Source organism: Bombus flavifrons, chromosome 1, assembly GCF_040668555.2.
Source record: "Bombus flavifrons isolate JBK064 chromosome 1, iyBomFlav1_principal, whole genome shotgun sequence".
Classification (NCBI taxonomy): Eukaryota; Metazoa; Arthropoda; class Insecta; order Hymenoptera; family Apidae; genus Bombus; species Bombus flavifrons.
The window spans coordinates 2,445,813-2,466,553 of NC_138442.1; the positions used below are offsets into that span (position 1 = coordinate 2,445,813).

Genomic DNA, 20,741 nt, shown 5'->3' on the forward strand with positions numbered 1-20,741 from the left:
TATTTGTAACACAGAAATAATAACTCAATTGAAATTCATATGTAGGTTCTTTTAAATATATCAAGAACTATATGAATGTTTTAGAACATAACAGTGACGTTGATTAGCAAGAAAGCAATTGCAGGATGTTAAAAAATTGAAGATTATTATCTGGAATATTGTGATAGTAGTAAAAAGCATGAAGATGTTAGAGATAAATATGATTGAAGAAAGAACTGCTTATTCTTTATAACATGATCGTGGTTATTGAATTAGTTTAAACGTGAACCACATTCATGAATATAAAAATAAATGTGTAACGTTTGAAAGACATTTGTCAATTCTAAAATCTCTTAAAAAATAATAAAGATGTGCAACATGTCAACTTTGCCTAATTGATAAATCTTTTACTTATAATCAGTGCATTTTAATTTTAATTAATTAGCGAATTTTTATATCTTTTTGAAAATATCTAATTGCCGCGTTCTTTGTTACCCTGTGCACAGTGTCACTCACAATTATTCAAGCAACGGAGATTTTATACTGTATCCCGAATTTTTATATAACAACGCAAGTAATTGTTACCACAAAGAATTCTATATTAGAATAACTAAATATATAAAACTGCTTTTATTATATATTGAATATAACTGTACGTATTTCAAATTTAGATTATTGAAACAACATTCATCAACTTTTAAAGTCGATCAAATAGCTCTAAGAACCAAAGAAACAGAAATTGATATGTTATCTACATAATATTGTAATAAATATTGACTTTAAACCAATCATTAAGAAACACAAGTAAAAAATACAAGAATCAAAATGACAGTAAACGATATGATTTACAGTAGCTAACTGTGTATATAAAGATTTGTTATTTAGAATTTGGCATCAAAAAATGTCCTCCATATAACATGATAAAGTATTAACTAGATTACAGAGGATCCGAAATGTCCGTTTCCAGTTCGGAGAATCGACTTCCAGCACACGACCAAACGCAATTCCGACAAACTCAAGTCACCATTATGACTATAGTGGATACCTGAAGTCATACATGTATAATATTGTATGGTTTGATAGAAAGTTCAGCCCCCCTAGAGAAACATGTTCCTATGCATATATTATAAGATTACTAAAAGTAGATGTAGTTTGCGAGATACCTGTGCTATATATGGTACACCAGGTAATTGTGTTGTCACAATTCTTCAGGCACTTGCGATAATTTGAGAAAAAAATGCTTTAAATAAAAGTGAATCAGTTTTCAATTGGCTACAAATTGCAATATAAGAAATTACCAAAAAATTATTTTTCTATCAAAAATCAAGAACCCTTCAATATTATTAAATGATACTGCGTATTTTTCACTCCATACTATACTCCATACTTTTGACTCCATCACTATACTATGACCTTGAAGTAACTTTGAATCCTAGTTTGTCGGCTTATCAAGGGAAATGTTATCGCTAAAAATTACTTTGTGTCAGCTGATGTTGAGACGAGTTCAACGACTCACTATACTATGGCCTTCAAGTGACTTTGAATCTTAGATTGTCGGCTCATCAAGGGGAATGTTATCGCTAAAAAATACTTCGTGTCGATCAAATTACAGATCCCAATATGTGAACGAGGAGAAATAAAGAAGCATAAACAGCATACAGAAATAAACTTACCTTGTGCAATGTTGTAGTAACTTCCTGCATCCAATTATAATAAATACTCGAACTGTTATGGACTTGTTTAATATTTCGTTATTACTTTTATACGCATTAGCTAGCTATGCTATAAAATTTGAACGACGTTATTCACCCGTTATTGCAATGTACTTACTTTATTCATGTTGTAAGGATGGTAGCCATTCTTCTTTGTAGTGCTTTTAATCATTGCGAATTGTGCTTACAAAATTATAGGCTATAATAATTCTAACATTTATTATAATTGAACGTACAAAGGCATTGTAACATTACGCAAGGTATGTTTATTCCTGTTCGCCATATTTCATCATGTTTATGACCCTTTTGTAATGCGTGTATGATTTTTCTTGTTCAAAACTTTGATTAAGATAAAGTAATTTTTAGCAATAACATTTCCCTTAATTATGCCAACATTTCACGATTCATCTTAACATCAGTGTTGAAAATGACAACGTGAGTTCGCGCTCGCCATCCATATACAGATGCGTTAGTTATAAGAAATAGTAACGTGAAGATAGTCCTAGTTACAATCGATAGATTTAATCGATAGGCTTAAGATGTCTTTTCGTTTTTATCCGTAGTTTTTGTAAGCGCGCGCAATAAAGGATTTTGTGGCTCAGAACGGTGTGATAGATTTATCCAGTCAATAAAATAATAACTATTGTGATCCTACCTCTGAGTATAGAAATAACAACAATCAGCTACAAGAGTATGCCGTCAAAAATACGTAATGTCATCTGAAAAACTCAAGCTAACCTTTTATCGGAAAAGCAAGTTTTTGGAAATTTCTTATATTGTATTTTATAGGCGATTGAAAACTGATGAACTTTTATTCAAAATATTTTTTTATCAGACTGTCGGAAATGCCTGAAAAAACATGGCAACAATTACGTGGTACACTATGTACGTTGCCACAATGGAATCAAAGTGAACCGAATTTGTGAATCAATAGCACTTAAAATAAGAGTTTGCTGGTTTCAATTGCGTCGAGCATTCAATTTCCATGGAGTGTTGGTTTTTTTTTGTTTCTCTTTCAATTTCTTTCTATATATAATACTTGACATATTTAAAAGAAATTACATATGGATCTCAATTAAATTATTATTTCTGTCTTATAGAAACAATAATTTGGAACAATTAAAATACATATATCTTTTTAAATTGCTTTATTGGTAATTTATGATTGATAAAAATGTTTTATATATAATTTATAAATTTGTTTGCTCCCATTAAATGTATATGTATTTTATAATGTGTTAGAAATTTTACATTCTATCAAAAGTATAAATATTTTGTAAAAATGCTACTGTATTTACTATATGTCATTTATTGTACATTTGTTTGATAATACGATGGACATTATTGCTTATTCATTTTATTTATTTCTTAATGCATCGGTTTCAGAATAAGGAATTTCTAATCTTCAATCTGAAACAAGTTATAAACTGTTATTATAAAAAAGGAAAGGCATTTAATTGATTAAAAAAGACAGCTTAGTTTATATGACTAGCTATTACTAACAAACTGAATAATCTTCATTTTATAACAATGATATTAATCATTTTCCATTAGGTCTTACGTCTTACAAAATTTGGAAGTATTGATATTATTCATTCTGGTATATACAAACAATAAAATGCAATTCACATTTTATAAATAAATAAATAACATGCTTCTTTAAAGGTATTTCCATACTATGAAGCTACTGCATGAAAAAAAATCTCCTATTATGAAACTATAAACTGTCTGTCCAGTGCTAAAATTGCTGATATACATGTAATAAATTTATCTACCATAAAAGAGATAGGGTAATCTGAAAGGATAGAGTCATTTCAACCCCCTATCTACAAGGGCTAACGTAGGTCTGTGTACTAACCCTTCCAAAGTAATATGTGATTTTCCCTTCCAATCACTCAAGTGACTTGCTCTCCTCTGCTCGTCAAGTACCCATAAGTAATTAAAGGTCATCGCTGACAATGTATTTATAACAGTATGCTACTATTGCATAATATCAAACAATTATCGAGCACAATATTACAAACATAAGTGTATTAAAAGTAAGAACATAATGGATATTTTTAAATACACCTACGGATGTTGCATTTACTTTAAACATTTAATTTATTGTGCTGATTCGTTTATATTTGCTATTTACGACTTCAAGACGCAAGTTTTAAGCAAGTTTAAAAAATTTTAATTATCATCGAGTACAGAAATTTAATTTTGTAAGTTTAATTCGTCAAAACAATCTAATTAGAGAAACTGGTAAACGTGAACATAAAAATGATTTTTTTTTTTCGCTTATTATTATATCAGATCATTAATCCTGCGACAGTACAATGACATAATAAAATTCAAAATGAACGTATTAGGAAATTATTCGGTATTTCATTATCATCAGAATTTCTTACGTTTCTGATATCAAATATAAAAAATATATATTTTAAAATTTTATCATGGATAATAAATATCAATAATTACATTACATATGTGACAATTATAATACTATAGTTGACTGAAACTACATTATGAAAGAGTGTAAATAATGGCCTACAGTACTAAACACTTTAATTTGTCATTTAAAAATTATTTATTCTTACAACCAGTCACTTTCATATGTGTTAGTAATCATTTATATTTACAAACCGCAGTAGTTGATAATAATCAAGCTGTAGACATTCTCATAAAAAACCCTTATCTTATACTTTGAATTATAATGAATAAAAACATATTTCTATTTTAATAACATTTTTTATTATAACAATAAAATAGCTTAAATTAAATAAGTTTTCTTCGAATGATTAAACACAATACTCTTATAGAATAGGATTAGCCATCTAGCTCGTGTTTAACGTTATGTCTGATAGCAAATAATAGCGAAGATTTTATCGCGTGTAAAATATAGGAAAAGTACGACATTTTTTACTTATTTCCACATATAGAATAATCTACTGTCAATTATTTACTCTTATTCAATCTGGAATAAACCAAATTCAAGCATACTTGGCGAATTTTTAAACTTTCTTTCCTTTCAAACGATTTTCTCAAAGATAAACCGACATATGAAAAAATTGTATTCTATGTATATTTTCGACTTGTTATTTCACATATCTAACTGTCTATCTTAACTGTCTTACACTTTCTTAATTATTTTAACTGTGTCACAGTTGCTACAACTCTATATGTACATACAATATACACATCTATGTATATATGTACATTGTATATATTGTCTACAGAAGCATTTACACATTTCTCACCAGATCCACAATCGTGCCTTAGCTAGTAAGCTTGAAACTTTTCTTCTACCACCTCCTTTTTCTTATCATTCCCTACCGTCTTTCTCTTTACATTTCATAGGCACGCTGCCACGCACCTGGTGTGTCGTTCAAACTATCATTCATTTTGTTTGCAAATAGTCATCCTTTTATCTACCTGGTAAATTTATGTACGTTTAAACATTCATGTTCTCGTTTATCGGGCTACAATATATTTACATTACGTTTCGATGTTCACGAAAGACACCTAGAAAGTGTTTCCTTATTCATTACGATTAATTCAGTTTCGATGTACATTCTTTCAAAAGTAATATTTTTAAAATAGAGTATATTTAATATTTCTAAGTTTTATTAAAATACTGAGTTCTAATTTATACGTATAATATTTTGTTTGTTTTATTTTGGTAAGTATTTCAGTGTAAGTAAATAAGTCAAATATTTTATAATATCTTATTTTAGAAATAAAATATACTTAAATTAAAGAACTATATTGTACAGACTTCAAATATTACATGTATTGTGTACTATTTAAATAAGTTTAAAAGAAATTTGAAACGATAAATCAGAATATTTATTTATTTTTATATGATTTATTAGTACTTGAACATTTATTTTTATGAATATATTATGTGTTTTATGCGAAACTTTTTCAAATTTCATTAGCACTGTACTGGGAGCTGATTTTCGTGATTATATTGGTGAAATTCAAAATTAATTCGAAAATGTATAGAGATGTTTCTAAAAAGTAATAGACTTATAAAAATGTTTATATGTAATTTAATAAAAATAATTATCCCTCGAATTATTAATTATCCATCGAAATAATTCCCTTGAGAAGCTACGCACCGCTGGGGGCGATGCTCCCGCTCCTGGCAACGGTGCTGGAATTCTTCTATTGAAACTGCTTTTAGTTGGTTACAACCTTGGCGCTGGCCACAGTTCCAAAATGATGTCCCTCAATATGGCTTTTGATTTTTGAGAAAAGAAAAAGACCATGTGGCCTTAAGTCTGAGAGGTGTGGAGGCTGCGGAACCACAGCAATACGTTTGTTGGCCAAAACTTCATTTACAGAAAGTGCAGTGTAAAATACTACTCGATATGTCACGGTTCCATTTCCGTAATGCGTCACTAAAATACACTTTTATAAAACTCGCCGCGAAATCACTCGTGTTAGCTGAATCGAGTTGAAATTAATACTGAGGGCAGAGTAGTGATATTATATCTGAAATAGCATCGCTGTATTGATGTGAAGTTGCGGATTCCCGAGAACTGAAATCTATCTCATTACTTTCTAGACACATCTCGTATATGAATTCCAAGATACTCCCTGCAAACGTAATAGAACGTTACTGAAACGTATATGAAACGAGACTGAACGTATATATGTATGTAACGTGAATATGTAGTGGTCTTAAGCATACATGTATTTCGTATAATAATTGCTTAAGATGATTTCACTAAACGTAGTTGCTAATATAGTGAATAATTTCACCGTTCAAATACTTTGGTAATCTTTTTAAAATGTATAAATACATACCTTATAATTTACATATACATTTTTTAATTCTTTTCAAATATAATCAGTATTAATCACGATAGTCGTATTTCATTATTGTTGTTATTTCTATACTCAGAGGTAGGATCGCAATAGTTATTATTTTATTGAATGGATTAATCTGTTACATCGTTCTGAGCCATATAAACCTTTATTGCACGCGGTTGCAAAAACTAGGGATAAAAACAAAAAAGCATCTTAAGCCTATCGATTAAATCTATCGATTGTAACTAGGATTATCTTCTAGTTACTATTTCTTATAACTAACGCATCTGCATATAGATGGCGAGCACGAACTCACGTTGTCATTTTCAACAATTATAGACTTAATGAAATTTCACAAAGTTTTGTATAATACATAATAATATTTCTATAAATATCCAAGTATTTTTGTGAGTCACTATATGCTAATAGCAGTGTGCAAATATATTATAGATAGTATGGATAAATATATTTCATAGTCACATATGACCTTTATCCACCTAACAGGAACAAAAATCAGATTCTTTAACCTTTAACTTCTTCGAAAACCAATAACCATTCCTACCCTGAAACAAGAAATCAACAATCGAATGCCCATCTTACGATCGTCCAAATTAACAATTACACGTAGTAAATGGTCAAGAACGAAAGTACTCGCAGCGTTATTTCGAACAAGAATTTCGAGCATTTTTCATTTCCGGCAATTCACGTAGCACGAAGAAAGAACATGTGACGTTTCAAAAGAGGAAAACATAAATATCCTAGGGATGTTTAAAGAGACATCTGGAAAACAATAGATTTCCTACGGTGAATACATATTTAGCTGCATGAACAGAACCGAAATCAAGTTGAAGAACGAGAAGAACCACTCACCGGAAATAACGCGGCTGGGTTTCATTTGGGACTTCCACTCGTGACGACTATATTAATATATACCTCGTATTTTTATTATAATTTTTTATCAAAGCTGTAAATATCCTACATTGATATTTGTCCGACTATATTCATAAAATATACTGACAAAGTTGAACTGTTAAGACGAAAAGTATCAGTCTCCAGTCTATGCTTATGCAAATGTGTTGTATATATATATAGAAGATTATACATGAAGAGACGTGAGAAAAATATACAAATATACAGGCTATTCCATTGGAAGCTTGACACGTGATTATCTCCCAAACTATTTATTATTCCAAGAAATATTTCAAATAAAAATTCGCATAATATTGTTACAAGGAAATCATGTTCGCCTCAAAGCAAAGTAAATTTTACTTGAAACTTTTTTTGCAATACTGAATAATTTAAGAGATAATTTTATTACGTGTAAAGCTTTAAATGAAACATCCTGTATATAAGCTGTATATAAGTCTTAATAGAATTCAACGCTAATTTTGTAAAAAAAATCTTAGATACGTATATATTTCTGTAATTGAAATATAGCCAAGGAAAAATGACCAAAGTACTTAGAAGGAAGGATGAAGTGGAAGGACAGAAGAATACTGGCAAGATTCAGATGTGGAAACGAGACCAAAGCAAGGGAATACTGGAAAGAAGAGGGAGAAAAAAGATGCAGACTATGTAGAAGGAAAGAAAAAGACCTGAGACATGTAATAGAAGAATGTGAAATAACGGGAGGACCAAAGGACATAGAAAAAAACGCTAAACGAGACTGGAGAAGGTTTAACAGAACTGAAAGCCACAATAGAGAAGAGAAGGGCAAACGACAGGAGGGATGCACAGCAAGGAGGCTAAAGACCAAAGTTGCAATAGTTTTTAGTCATTGGTTGTTAATTTGTAGTTTCTAGTTTTAGTTTTTAGAGATAGAATAATTAAGGGAGTGCAATAGAATAGAGTGGAAAAGAAGGGAGGTAGACATATAAGAAGGGAAATAGATATAAAAGATGTAAAACCGAAAGTTCGTCCAAAGCCGGAAGACACGGACTAAGCAATAATAAATAATAAATAAATAATAATATATTTTTGTAATTGCGAAGACAGAAAATGTGAAGCCGCTTATTTTGAATGATTTGATAATTCTGTGATAATTGTGTTAGACCTTGGGGCAGCGTGTACACAAAGTTGTAATCATGATAAAAGAGAAAAGAAGCAAGTGTCCGGATACTACTAAATGGGAGTGCATGGTATTTTCTCTAAAAGAATTCCTGGTAGCTGCAATCTTCGAGCAAAAAGCAACCGTTGTTGAATACGCAGTACACTGTTCTCCGCGAGCCGTTCTTCTTCACCTGTTAGCCAACGACATGGAAACTTTCTTCGTGACAATTTGACGTATTCACCAGGGCTACTCGGCTTTTGTTGCCTTTTTAACCGTGCAACACGAGACGCGCTAGCTGCAACTTCGCCGCTCTCGACACGAACTCCAGACTCCAGACGTTCTTTGAAGCTGCCCGGTCGAGTTGCTGTCGAGTGGAAATCCATTGTTTCTTTTTACCACACGTTCTCGTTTTTCGATTTACGAGGGCTGCCGCTCCATTTTTTTTATTTTTGCCTTTTTTATTTATTTTGCCAGGAACGAGCGACTAGTTGGCGACTGTCCGAGTTCCGGTTGTGTCGTCCTGATAGTTACATATATTCTTAATTTTACATCTCTATTTTTCGCTCCTTGTCAACTTTATTAAAATCAGTCGTTTGACTTCTAAACTTTTATAGTATATATATATATATATATTGTAACTATATATATACATATATATTAACGAATGTACTATCAATCTAATTATGTATTGTACACGCATACCTGCGTTCTTAAGTATTAACGTGTTTCGTTTTATTTATTTTAATTATTAACATATTTACGGATCTAGTACTAAACGTTATAATTGACTCAGACTATTAAACGGTTTATTTGTCATGAACAAAATTATTCTAGAAAGATGACAATTTAGAGTATACAGAAGAAATCTGTAAAATTTCGTTGCAAGAATTTTATATACTGACGCCCACAATTCTTTCATCTGAATTGAAAATAGAAAATCCAGAGGAGTCTGCTAAAAATCTGAACCTAGCTGAGGAATCAGCTCATGAAATGCACAAAACCAATTGAAAAAATATTATCCTAATTTTATTATTCATGATTGATGAGATTTTTATTACAACATAGTACAAAATAATACATTAATAGATTCTTTATATCACGAGCTTCGAAACAAGATGATAATCCTAAATATTTGTATAAGATCCTAAGGATCTTTGTATTTTGTCTTATTAAATGTTCTAATACTTATGAACAAGTATATATACAAGTATAATCAATACATTTCTTATCAATACTTTCAATACTTTCTTTTGGAATTTTGGGAAGATCCCCGATACTTTGGTCTAAACTATTTATTATAGCTGTTCTTAAATAATAGAACTTAGAAGTAGCTATTGTGATACGATCCGATTATGTTTGGCCGAGATTTGCGACAGTGGACTCGGGCTCGAGGTGACACAACTGGTCGCCGAACGTAGCCACGGTCACGGGATGAACGTTTTTACCTAACAGAAGAAGTACCAATATTTAGGGACACACCCTGTATTAACTAACAAGCCCCGGGCAGAAGCAATGACGGCTCTACGCGGGTCTGCCTAGTAACGGCGCCTGGAATTTTGTTGATATCCCCGGTCAATATGCAATTGACAAATGCGATCGTATCAGTCTTTTATTCTTGCGATCACCTTGGAGAGTTTGCACACATCGTCTTTTCAGTCAGTCAGAAAGATACCGAGCGTCACAGCTAACGTCACTTTGCGTTTCAAAACATATTCAATTGTACAAAGAGTTTCCCCGTTGACCGTGGATTCGTTATTGAACCTAAGAACATTGTCTAATCACCATGTTTAATTGTCAAACTCTGTTAAATCAACATTTGTACATATAACTATAAATATAATCTCCATTGAACAACAACGATGGCTTGTCCTAATGAAGATACGTTACACGCCCCTAGTCGAACGCCAACCTGACATATACAGAGTGGTTGGTAACTGGTGGTAAAAGCGGAAAGGGGGTGATTCTACGCGAAAAAAGAAGTTGAAAATATAGAATAACAATTTCTTTTTTTTTTAATTTTTCCATCGAGACAACGATCTACAGTGAGATCCGTTATAACGAGACGCGATAAAGTGCACGCGTACCGAGCGAAAATTCAAAGTCGATTTTCTCGAAAACAAAGCCTCAAACGAAAAATTTTTATTCTATATTTTCGACTTCTTTTTTCACGTAGAATCACCCCCTTTCCGCTTGTACCACCAGTTACCAACCATCCTGTACATAGAAATTCAATATAAGAAACCAGTTTATTTTCCTTCAAAAGAGAAGAAAGTATTGAATTTATAAATGATCTTTTAAACAGTTTCCTTTTGTTAAGGGTTTCTAAAGATTGTTAAGATTTATCTTCATTCTTCTAAGTATTCTAAGACTTGTGATCTTATGACTTATGTATATAATCAATCAAATTATAAAACAATACTTTCCAAAGTATGAACATTATCCATTCACTTAATGCATCATGCATAAGAATTCAACTCGAAAGATCAATTTCCTTTTCCTAAACAGAACAAAACTAATCAAATATATAATCGACCTAACATTACATATTTAACAATGCTATAAAACAACAGTTTCAAAGGTAGAAATTATCGAATTAATGGAAACAGCATGGATGACCTATCCGAATCTCATCGAGACGTCATTCGACTGCAAAAATGCCATTACCCGAGGTTGTGCAAGATCGAAGAGCGGCGATAATACGATTCCAGACTCTCGTCATTAAAAGCGAAGAACTCTCGTTTCGCGAACACTTGCTTGCTTGAAAGTTCCGGTAATGGCGACAGCCGTATGGAAATCGTTTGTAGATCGTCCAATAAAGATCTCGGTGAACAAGAAGATATCGGAGAAATTACTCATACATGAGGAAACACATAACTTCAAGTGAAACGCGTGTATTAAAACGCTGCTGTTGTAGGAAGCGTCACAGTCTGATTTGCTTAAACGACTCTTCCGAAATTGCTAAAGTTCATGACCGTAGGAGCGAGGGGTAGGAAGTAAACGTTACTCTCGCATTCTACTGTAAACGACGCACCTAAATGAAATTACCCATTAGAAATTAGATCGCAGCTCGAAAGGCGTTCTTCTGCGTCTATGTCTGACCAAAATTTCCACGCTGAAATTAGTATAGTGCGAGTATGTATATAGTGACAATTAGTATTAAATATATGTATACGTAATACGTAGCGTTTTAGTGGCATTCAGTAAGAAGCGTAATATGTAACTCTGTAGCTATTTCGAGTATGGTACACATGCGGGTGTATACTGTGAAACGACAAAGGACGTGTAAAGTCAAATAGAATTTTTAGTGGAATGAAAGATTTAATCTTCTTTTACTAGAATGTTTTTGCTACACTGTTCGTACTTATGCATTTACGCGTGTAGAAAATATAAATAAAAAGGCGAAAATGTAGAGAAAATGCACGTAACAATATATACGTAAAAAATATACGAAATATGCAAAGCAAAACATTCGTGGCGGTACTCGACCACGGAAATTTCCAATAGCTTCGCGACACAAAGCGCTATACCTTCAAAGCGTAAGGCCGACAGGCCTAATGTACCATCGATATCCCTACGGTTCTTTCGCCGAATATTCGGAAGAATGCATACCCGGCAATCGTCGCGCACTTCTAATAAACGCGCGCGTAGTGGGGATATCGAGGGGCAACAAAGGAAAGAATCTGTTTGGTTTTGAACCAAAAGAGTCATTCTGCCCCGAGCTGCGAAGTGCGAAAGGTGAAGCGAAGCCGACACAATTAGAGAAACGGGTTATTAACTCTTGAGAGTTCAGCGTTGATCGTTACTTGTTATTAATCGTTGTTAAACGTTAACCGTTGTTAATCGATAATCGTTGTTTGTTGTTAATTGTTAAGAGTTTAATAAACGTTATTGTTGAAAATCAAGGGTATTTCTTGTGGGCACCTCCATCGACGATCACCTCACATTCTTTATATTTATAGATAAAACGATTTTTTATTTGGGTTTCCGTTTTCTTTTTTCTTTCGATTATGTCCGTAGAAATTTGTACGAGCATCTCATTTTTCACTACTTGACGAGAGTTCCTAATAAATAATTCTCCTTTAATCCCACTAAATCCAGGGCAAAATTTATGGATCGCCAGATTTTCCATACAACTTAGTAATTAATCACAGTGCTTGATTTTGTTTGAAATTTAAAAATCAATAATGTGTACTTAAAAGAACTGTTTACTGTCGATATAATGACATATCCATGAGATGCTATAGTACAGTAATAAATGAACGAAACATAAGATTTTCACATTACATATCGTTAAACTTGAACTCTTGTTCCTCTGAATCGAATCTGGAATTCCTTTTAAAGAATAAGAGCATCGTAAACGAGCAACTACAAGTAAAGGTCTTTATCATTTTTTCAGGTAAAGTAGAGGATTTTACAAGATCTTTGAATAAGATATAAAGCGGAAAGAACCTTTAACATGAATGAAACTTTAACGCTGTTTTCGTGGTTTTCAAACTATATACTAAATCCATTTTAGAATATGGAAAATATAAAAAATGAGTGTCATAAAGCTAAAACCTCTTTTTATATAAATACAGAGATTTTTTATACACTCTCTAAATAATCATTTTGCAGTCAATTTTTAATGCAAAAGAAACCTTTGGGCTATCATGACCTCTGTGATTCCTATTTTAGATTTATTTCAAAAGAGAGAAATAGGATGAAGGGATTGTTACGCTGTTGAACTAATCTTTTTTGTAGCTGTGGATAGATGGGAGACATTTTAACATAAAAGGAATGTTATTTCTTATCTTTTGTTACTGAGCAAGAAGAGATCAGAGTCTGTTGAAAGAAGTACAAGTTTATCATCGCAAGTTCCAGCTAAAATAAATATAAAATATTATTTTCTTTGTATATACCTTATATATTAACTTAGCAGAAAATTTATATTTTCGTGTTATTAAATATTTCGTGATAATTGCTCTTCATAGAATAAACATATACACGAGATTTCTATGTATAGTCTTACACAAACTCTATACATGAAATATTTGCAATTGAAAGATCGAATATTTTATAATATATAATATATAATAATATATAACATATAATATATAACATACAAGAGATTCTCATTTATGTTAGTCATCAATAATCAAGGTTAATAGTGTACTATTCATAACATAAAAGTCTTCTCAAGATCGATGAAGCAAACATATCAAATTACTTTACGTAGTAAATAGTGCCATAATTTTTGTCTAAATTTACATACGTGTTTACGTCCGTAAAAAGTGTGGAAATAAGCTGCATAAGTTTTACAGAGAAATTGTTGAAGTGCTTTAAAATAATTGACTGAGCTACTTTATACTGTTACACAGTCATTGTAAAGAATGAATAACCTTTGCATTTATAAAGTTAACTAAGATCAATGTTTTATCTATGTATCCAAACAATTAGTAGATAAAATAACACATCATAGGTAACAACAAGTAAAATCTTGGAACACTGGTAGAGAGCATGGCGCTGTTTGGAGCAGAAGTATGGGGCTGAAACATGGAAGAAAGACCGGACAGAGTTCAAAGGAGATATGCGAAATGGACATTAGTCTTAGATATGACAACACCAAATTATATATTGATAGGAGAATGCAAGATAATAGAAATAAAGGAAAAAGCATTAAAAAGAGCAGCAAGGTACGAAGAGAAAGTCCTAGAATCAAAAAAGGAATTAGTAAAAGAGTGTATAAAGGAAAGAGAGAGAAATTGGGGAAATAGCCATGAAGGGAAAAGAGCAAGAAAGAGAAAGAAGGGACTGGAAGAGGTGAGAAAGGGAGGGACGCAGATAGAAGCAGGAGAGGAGCAAGAAAGGATGGCAGCAGACCAAATTATAGAAGAAAGAAGAAAGAGAGAAGCAGAAGAGAGGGGGAAAAGGATAAGGGAATCCAAGTATAATATACACTACAGAAACATAGCCAAAGAAATATTACCAAAGTACTTAGAAGGGAGGATGAAGTGGAGGGACAGAAGAATACTGGCAAGATTCAGATGCGGAAACGAGACCAAAACGAGGGAATACTGGAAAGAAGAGGGAGAAAAAAGATGCAGACTATGTAGAAGGAAAGAAGAAGACCTGAGACATGTAATGGAAGAATGTGAAACAACGGGAGGACCAAAGGACATAGAAAAAACGCTAAACGAGACTGAGAGGAGAAGGTTTAACAGAACTGAAAGCAATAATAGAGAAGAGAAGGGCAAACGACAGGAAAGATGCACAGCAAAGAGGCTAAAGTCCAAAGTTGTTAGTAGTTTTTAGTCGTTAGTTGTTAATTTGTAGTTTCTAGTTTTAGTTTTTAGAGGTAGAATAATTAAGGTAGTGCAATAGAATAAAGTGGAAAAGAGGGGAGGTAGACATATAAGAAGAGAAATAGACATAGGAGATGTGAAACCGAAAGTTCGTCCAAAGCCGGAAGACACGGACTAAGCAATAATAATAATAATAATAAATAAACAAGTAAAATCTATTATTAATGTTTAGTAATCACTTTTTCAAATATAAAAGTTGTCTATAGAATAGAAACGTATCTTCGCATAAAATGTTCCTTCTTTGTTTGTTTTATTAGAAAAAATACAATTAAATTTTGATTTATTTTTCAAAAAATTTTGCTAACTTTTTACATAATTTACATAATCTTGAAATCCCTTTTCCCAATTCTGGCTTCCAGCTGGAGCAGCCGTATAATAAATAGCACGATCGATGTGTTTTCCACATCCGTGAATACGAATATGCGATGTCGTGGATGATATATTTCTCGCGCGGACTCATTGCAAATCACGGCCAATATGAACGACATATTTTGAAATTCAAATATTCTCGCCATTGACTTCTGCCTCTGTCTGAAATGCAGTATATACCAAATACCAATTACGTGAAAGTGAGCGACTACTCTTGATGACCATATTTCTGACAACAAATTTTTCCCAACTTTCAATTAAATTGATAATCTGAAATATCGATCATTTCAAATCAAACAAAAATGAAAGAAGATTGTACGAAATCAACGAAAATCCTAAAGAAGTGACTCGTTGTGAAGTCGCACTCAAATACTTTTTTTTTCTTTTTATTTAGTTGTTTACATTCACAATTTGTCCGATTTAGACATTTGGTAGAATTCACTCAAATATGTTGCAGTTTTTGAAATATATCGGTCTTTTTAGTTTAATTTAACATAACATACATTCCAGCCTGTAACCTTATGTAATTACTGTCATGTAAGTAACATGAGTGCTAATGCAACTAAAAAAGACTAAATGAAGAAAAGAAAGAATAAAGATAAAACATTCAGAAATGTTTTAAGACTTTGCACATTTGTAATGCATAACATTTAAGGAAAATATGCTATTTAAATAATAAATATTTATATAATGTTTTTATTTTTTTTATATTAATTCTCTAAGTAACAAGAATGTAGAATTTGTCCTCTTAATTTTATTTATTAAATATTTATTACATTTTGAAAAGTATTATATTTTGAAACATCTTTGAATGTTTTTTTCAAATTTAACAATAAAATCTTGAATAATGAATTTTATTCATTTTTACAATTAAATATATCTTCATTCATCCTTTTACTGAAAGACAAAGTCTTCTTTGTAAAATTTTTAATAATTCTTCATTTCTTTAAGATGCTTACTTTAGCAAATAAAAGTGATATGCTTATAAATATAAAAAAAAATTTGCATCACAGAAATAAAAAAAAAATTGTCATTTCTTAAAATAATCAGTTTATGAGTATACGTATACTTCATAGTTAAACATCTTTTATTTATTTTATGAAAGTGCAGTATGTTATGATCAAAATTAATACGATAAATATTTAGAATTATTATTTTAACAAGGCTTAACGACGATATTTAACAAATTATATTTTATAAAAAGCAAATATTATTTTTAAGAAATTATATTTTAAATATTAATTACATTTTAAATATATTAATTTCTATCAATATTATATGTGTATATTAATTATATTTTACACTTTTTAAAATTATAGTTTCCAAAAATTTGGTTAAGGAATCCATTAAATTTTCCATCAAAACCAAAACGACAAACTTGTATTAGTATCATTATGTTATATTGGTTAAAAAGAGCGAGAAAAGCAGATTACAAAACTTTTCCAGTTTAGACCTTTTAACTCTCAACTAGTCCGCCTAATTTGGACAGACGCGTACAGACGATATTCTTTCAAAAATTGACGATCCACGGTATTTCTGAACAGAGTTTCTCAAATGTTTCGTTCTTCTGGAAACGTTTCAGCTTGGCTACAAGAGAAATAAACAAATTTTTGCGTTAGCAGAAAATTGCATTCCTATCTTGTATGTTGTCGATCATAGAATAGTAAATAGTGGAATAGTAATAGTAGTAAAACGCTCTTTTTGGATTATTATTGTATGAAAGAAAATCATTAGAAATTAAAAATGTTATGTTTATGTTATGTTGTGTTATGTTTTCATTGATCTTATCTTCCTTTGTTTCATTTCTTCCTAATGTAAAATTTCTATATACAGTGACTTGAACGTTAATATTCGGGCATTTCATGATTCTTTAGTATTATTTAACTTCTCTTTCTCATTTAAGAAAAGTATATGTATTAAATAAATAAAATATATGTCTCTTTACGAAATACAATATTTTAATGTATATGTATTTTAATATATATTGAAAAGTTATTAACATTTACTAACAAATATATTGAAGATAATTAGAAATTTGTTCTAATATATTAAAATCAACTAGTTAACTAATTTAAACAGATATATACAACAATATTTCACACATTATAGTACCCGAATATTATTGCAAATCACTGTACTGAATTTCTAAATCAGTTGTCTTATTTACTTAAAAATATTTTTGGATTATTTATAATTTCAAGGAAGGTTTATTTAGTAAGGTTTGGGGTGGACGAGTGAGTTCTTAAATATTTGGAACTGGTACAGTTTGAGGATCTCTGAGTTTGAAGAAAACAGGCCAGGTGTGACTACATTGCGTTGAAAAAGGGTGTCTGCTCGACAGGGACTAACCACACTAACTACAGTTCAAAAGTGAACAAAACAAAAAGTGGGTCGAAGTCCACTTGAGAATTGAAAATAGACTGTTTTAACTTCAACGATCAAACACTGAGTAGTCACATGGTACTCAACACACTGTTCTTTACAAAGCAGAAGTGGAAGCAGAAAAATATTTGAGATACATTGTATACATCAAAAATATTGTTTACATCGCAGAAGACATCTTAAGATGTTCTACCGGATTTCAGAGTGAATAACAAACGTACAAAAAATTACGTGTTGTATATCAGTTGTGAATATAACGCAGAGAAAATGAGGTACAATTGTATTCCTCTCTGAGGAATTCAAATCTTAGAGCGATAAATATAGCGGAAATGAGTCCACAATAATACATAGAAAAGGACGAAGAAAATAATGGAGTTGCATAGTACGAAATAAAACGAACACGAAAGGTAGTAATAGTAACTTCAATAGAAAAAGGAGGAATGCAGACTCTTCGGAATACGAACAGGGAAGAAAAGCGAAACAGAGTTGGACTCAGAAGAGAAAGAAAACGAAAATCTAATTGTGGTAAATGCTATTAGGATTGCTAACGGTGGATTGATTGAAAATCATCGACCGAAAACAGTTATAATTTTCTTCAAATAAAGCATATTTTTAATATAAAAGTATCATACACTTAGTATTATATAAATATGATCATTCAATTTATCTTGCAAATTTTATAATAATAGTAATTTTATTTATTTTATTCTTTATATATTTATATATTCTACACTTTCATAATAATACTGATAATAACAATTTCATTAGACAAATAAAATATATTTTGACGTAGTAATATTAATGAAAATTTTCTTTACTTTAGTAATTAAGAAGGTGCTGTATATTTATGAATATACGTGCTATATGAATATGAAATACGATACAAATAAAATACATTTTTAAAGTGAAGTATATTCTCTGTAAAAGACGTCCGTGTGTCTCAATAGTCCGTTAAATATCATGGTACATAATTTCCAAACGTTTCCAAACACGATCAGCTGTTAAAATAAATTATAATGGATGCAACGTAGAATAAGGTAACACGTGTATAGCAAACGTTTGCAATATCCCTCGGTAAGATTAGGCTTTTGATATGTACATTATACATATATATATATCAGTCTTAAAGAGATTTAGCATAGTTCGCAACGTTTTGAAAAAAAATTTGCTAACAAAGCTTGCACGAAAAAAATTATCAGATTTCTACAAGCTAATTATAAGAATATCCCTCAAGCTATTCTTAAAAAATTTTTTTTTATTAACTAATAATAAGTAATTTCTAAATAACATTGCAAACTTTTGTAATAAGATATATACGTACCTTAATCCATAGCAAATTATTATTTTATCAATGTAAATTTCAATTATTTCATAAAATTCTGTTTCAGGTATAATATCAAGAATGTACTAATTTAAAATGTACTTAATTGAAGAAGATTTATAGAATTATAAAATTAAATACGTAGATAAATTAAAAGGCAGATTGAAACACAAATTAAAAATCTATTGAATGAAAAGTGTTAAACAAAATAATTGTAAGATTAAAAAAGAAATAAAGTAAAATATACATTACATGTTATTACACATTATGTACAATATGTATATTCTTTTCTTTTTTTCTTATTATTTAATTTGTACTTTACAATTTGTCCAACTGGACATTTGGTAAATACAGTATGTATATGTTACTCTGTTCTGGCGAGGAAGTTAGTACTTTTCCTTGAAAGTCTCGCGGAAATCCCACCCGCTTAGTTAGTTTTATTTAGCCTAGAACCATTAAGTAGCCGTGGGTCGAAAATTCTGACTTCTACAGCACGTGTTAACTCTAGGGGGTGCATAATGATACGTTTCAACACATTCTGTACTTTCTTTAGAAAAACGGAAACAAGGAAAAGGACGAATATATAAATCAGGCACCCTTATTTTTAATATTTTGTACATTATGTACATTATGTCGTATTATGTTGTATTACATTATGCACTATATACGCATTATGTTGTATGTACATTATTTCGACCATTTGATGAAAATTGTAAAGAAACAATATGTAAAAATTAAACTCATTTTATTTCCAAATCTTTAATTAATATTAAGGTATATATATTTTTTGTTTTTTTTATTGTTAATTCTAGCTCCAAAGGCCATACATGGACTTGGTTTATATAACCGTTTTTCTTATCGCTCACTCCTTCTCGTCACGTCATTTCTAAACGTATAAATCTATAAAAAGCATACCTACCATCCATAACCTATACCTATACTATTTCATAGGCATTTCCTACAACTAATATTAAGATTTTGTCTATGATATTCAAACAATTAATAAATAATATCCCTCATAAACCCTCATACCTCATAACAGATAATAAGATCTATTCTTTAATAATGATAGATAAAGTTTCCCAGAAAAGACCAAATGCCCAGCTGGACAAATTGTAAAGTACAAATTAAATAATTAAAAAAAAAGAACAGACATTTTACACGTAATATAATTCATTCTTTAAAATAAAAAATGCTCAAAATACTATAGAATACGAATACCTTAATAATCAGCTGATTTATACTAGTCAGAGTTCATTATATTATGCAAGCACAGTAAGTAGTTTGTCAGAATCAACGTTACGTTAACGCACCATTTAGTTTTAACACTTTTTAATTAATTTATGTTATTGAATTCTGTTTTCTAACGTTATGATTATAAAAGGGAATTCCAAAAATTTCGTTAATATTTCCATGGCTATTTCTTCTCCCTTTTGCATTTTACAATTTTATGAACTTCCGAAGAAACCGAAGTATCTATAGTCTCTGGGTTGTATAGTGAACTTCTGTAAGATTACATTAATATTCCAATATACTTTTCATATCTTGATAAAACAATATATAATTTACTTTACATTTCTCAACAATGTTATCATTTGTATAACCTTTATGCATTATTTCTCTGTTTGGCAGCTAATGGATTTATACTAGTAACTTGTGACCTGTAGCTTGTGGCTTGTACAATGTTGCCAATAATATTAGTTTCGCTAGTGATATTATCATTAGTAACATTAATATTATTAGTGAAATTTTACAAGTTAGCATGCAATACTAATAAATTCTCTTGC

General features: G+C 30.6%; 2 protein-coding genes across 3 annotated transcripts in view; one reads left to right on the forward strand and one right to left on the reverse strand.

Annotated features, from left to right (window-relative positions):
- Nucleotides 1-20,741, reverse strand: part of LOC138184093 (adenosine receptor A1) — a 335,048-nt gene that overhangs the window by 293,972 nt on the left and 20,335 nt on the right. The window lies entirely within an intron of this gene.
- LOC138181164 (uncharacterized) lies at nt 14,074-14,832 on the forward strand. The gene has a single exon (XM_069115800.1). The coding sequence runs from the start codon at nt 14,074-14,076 to the stop codon at nt 14,830-14,832; it is 759 nt and encodes a 252-aa protein (XP_068971901.1).

Coding starts and splice junctions, on each gene's coding strand:
- LOC138181164 (XM_069115800.1), top strand. CDS start 14,074: ATGGAAGAAAGACCGGACAGAGTTCAAAGGAGATATGCGAAATGGACA.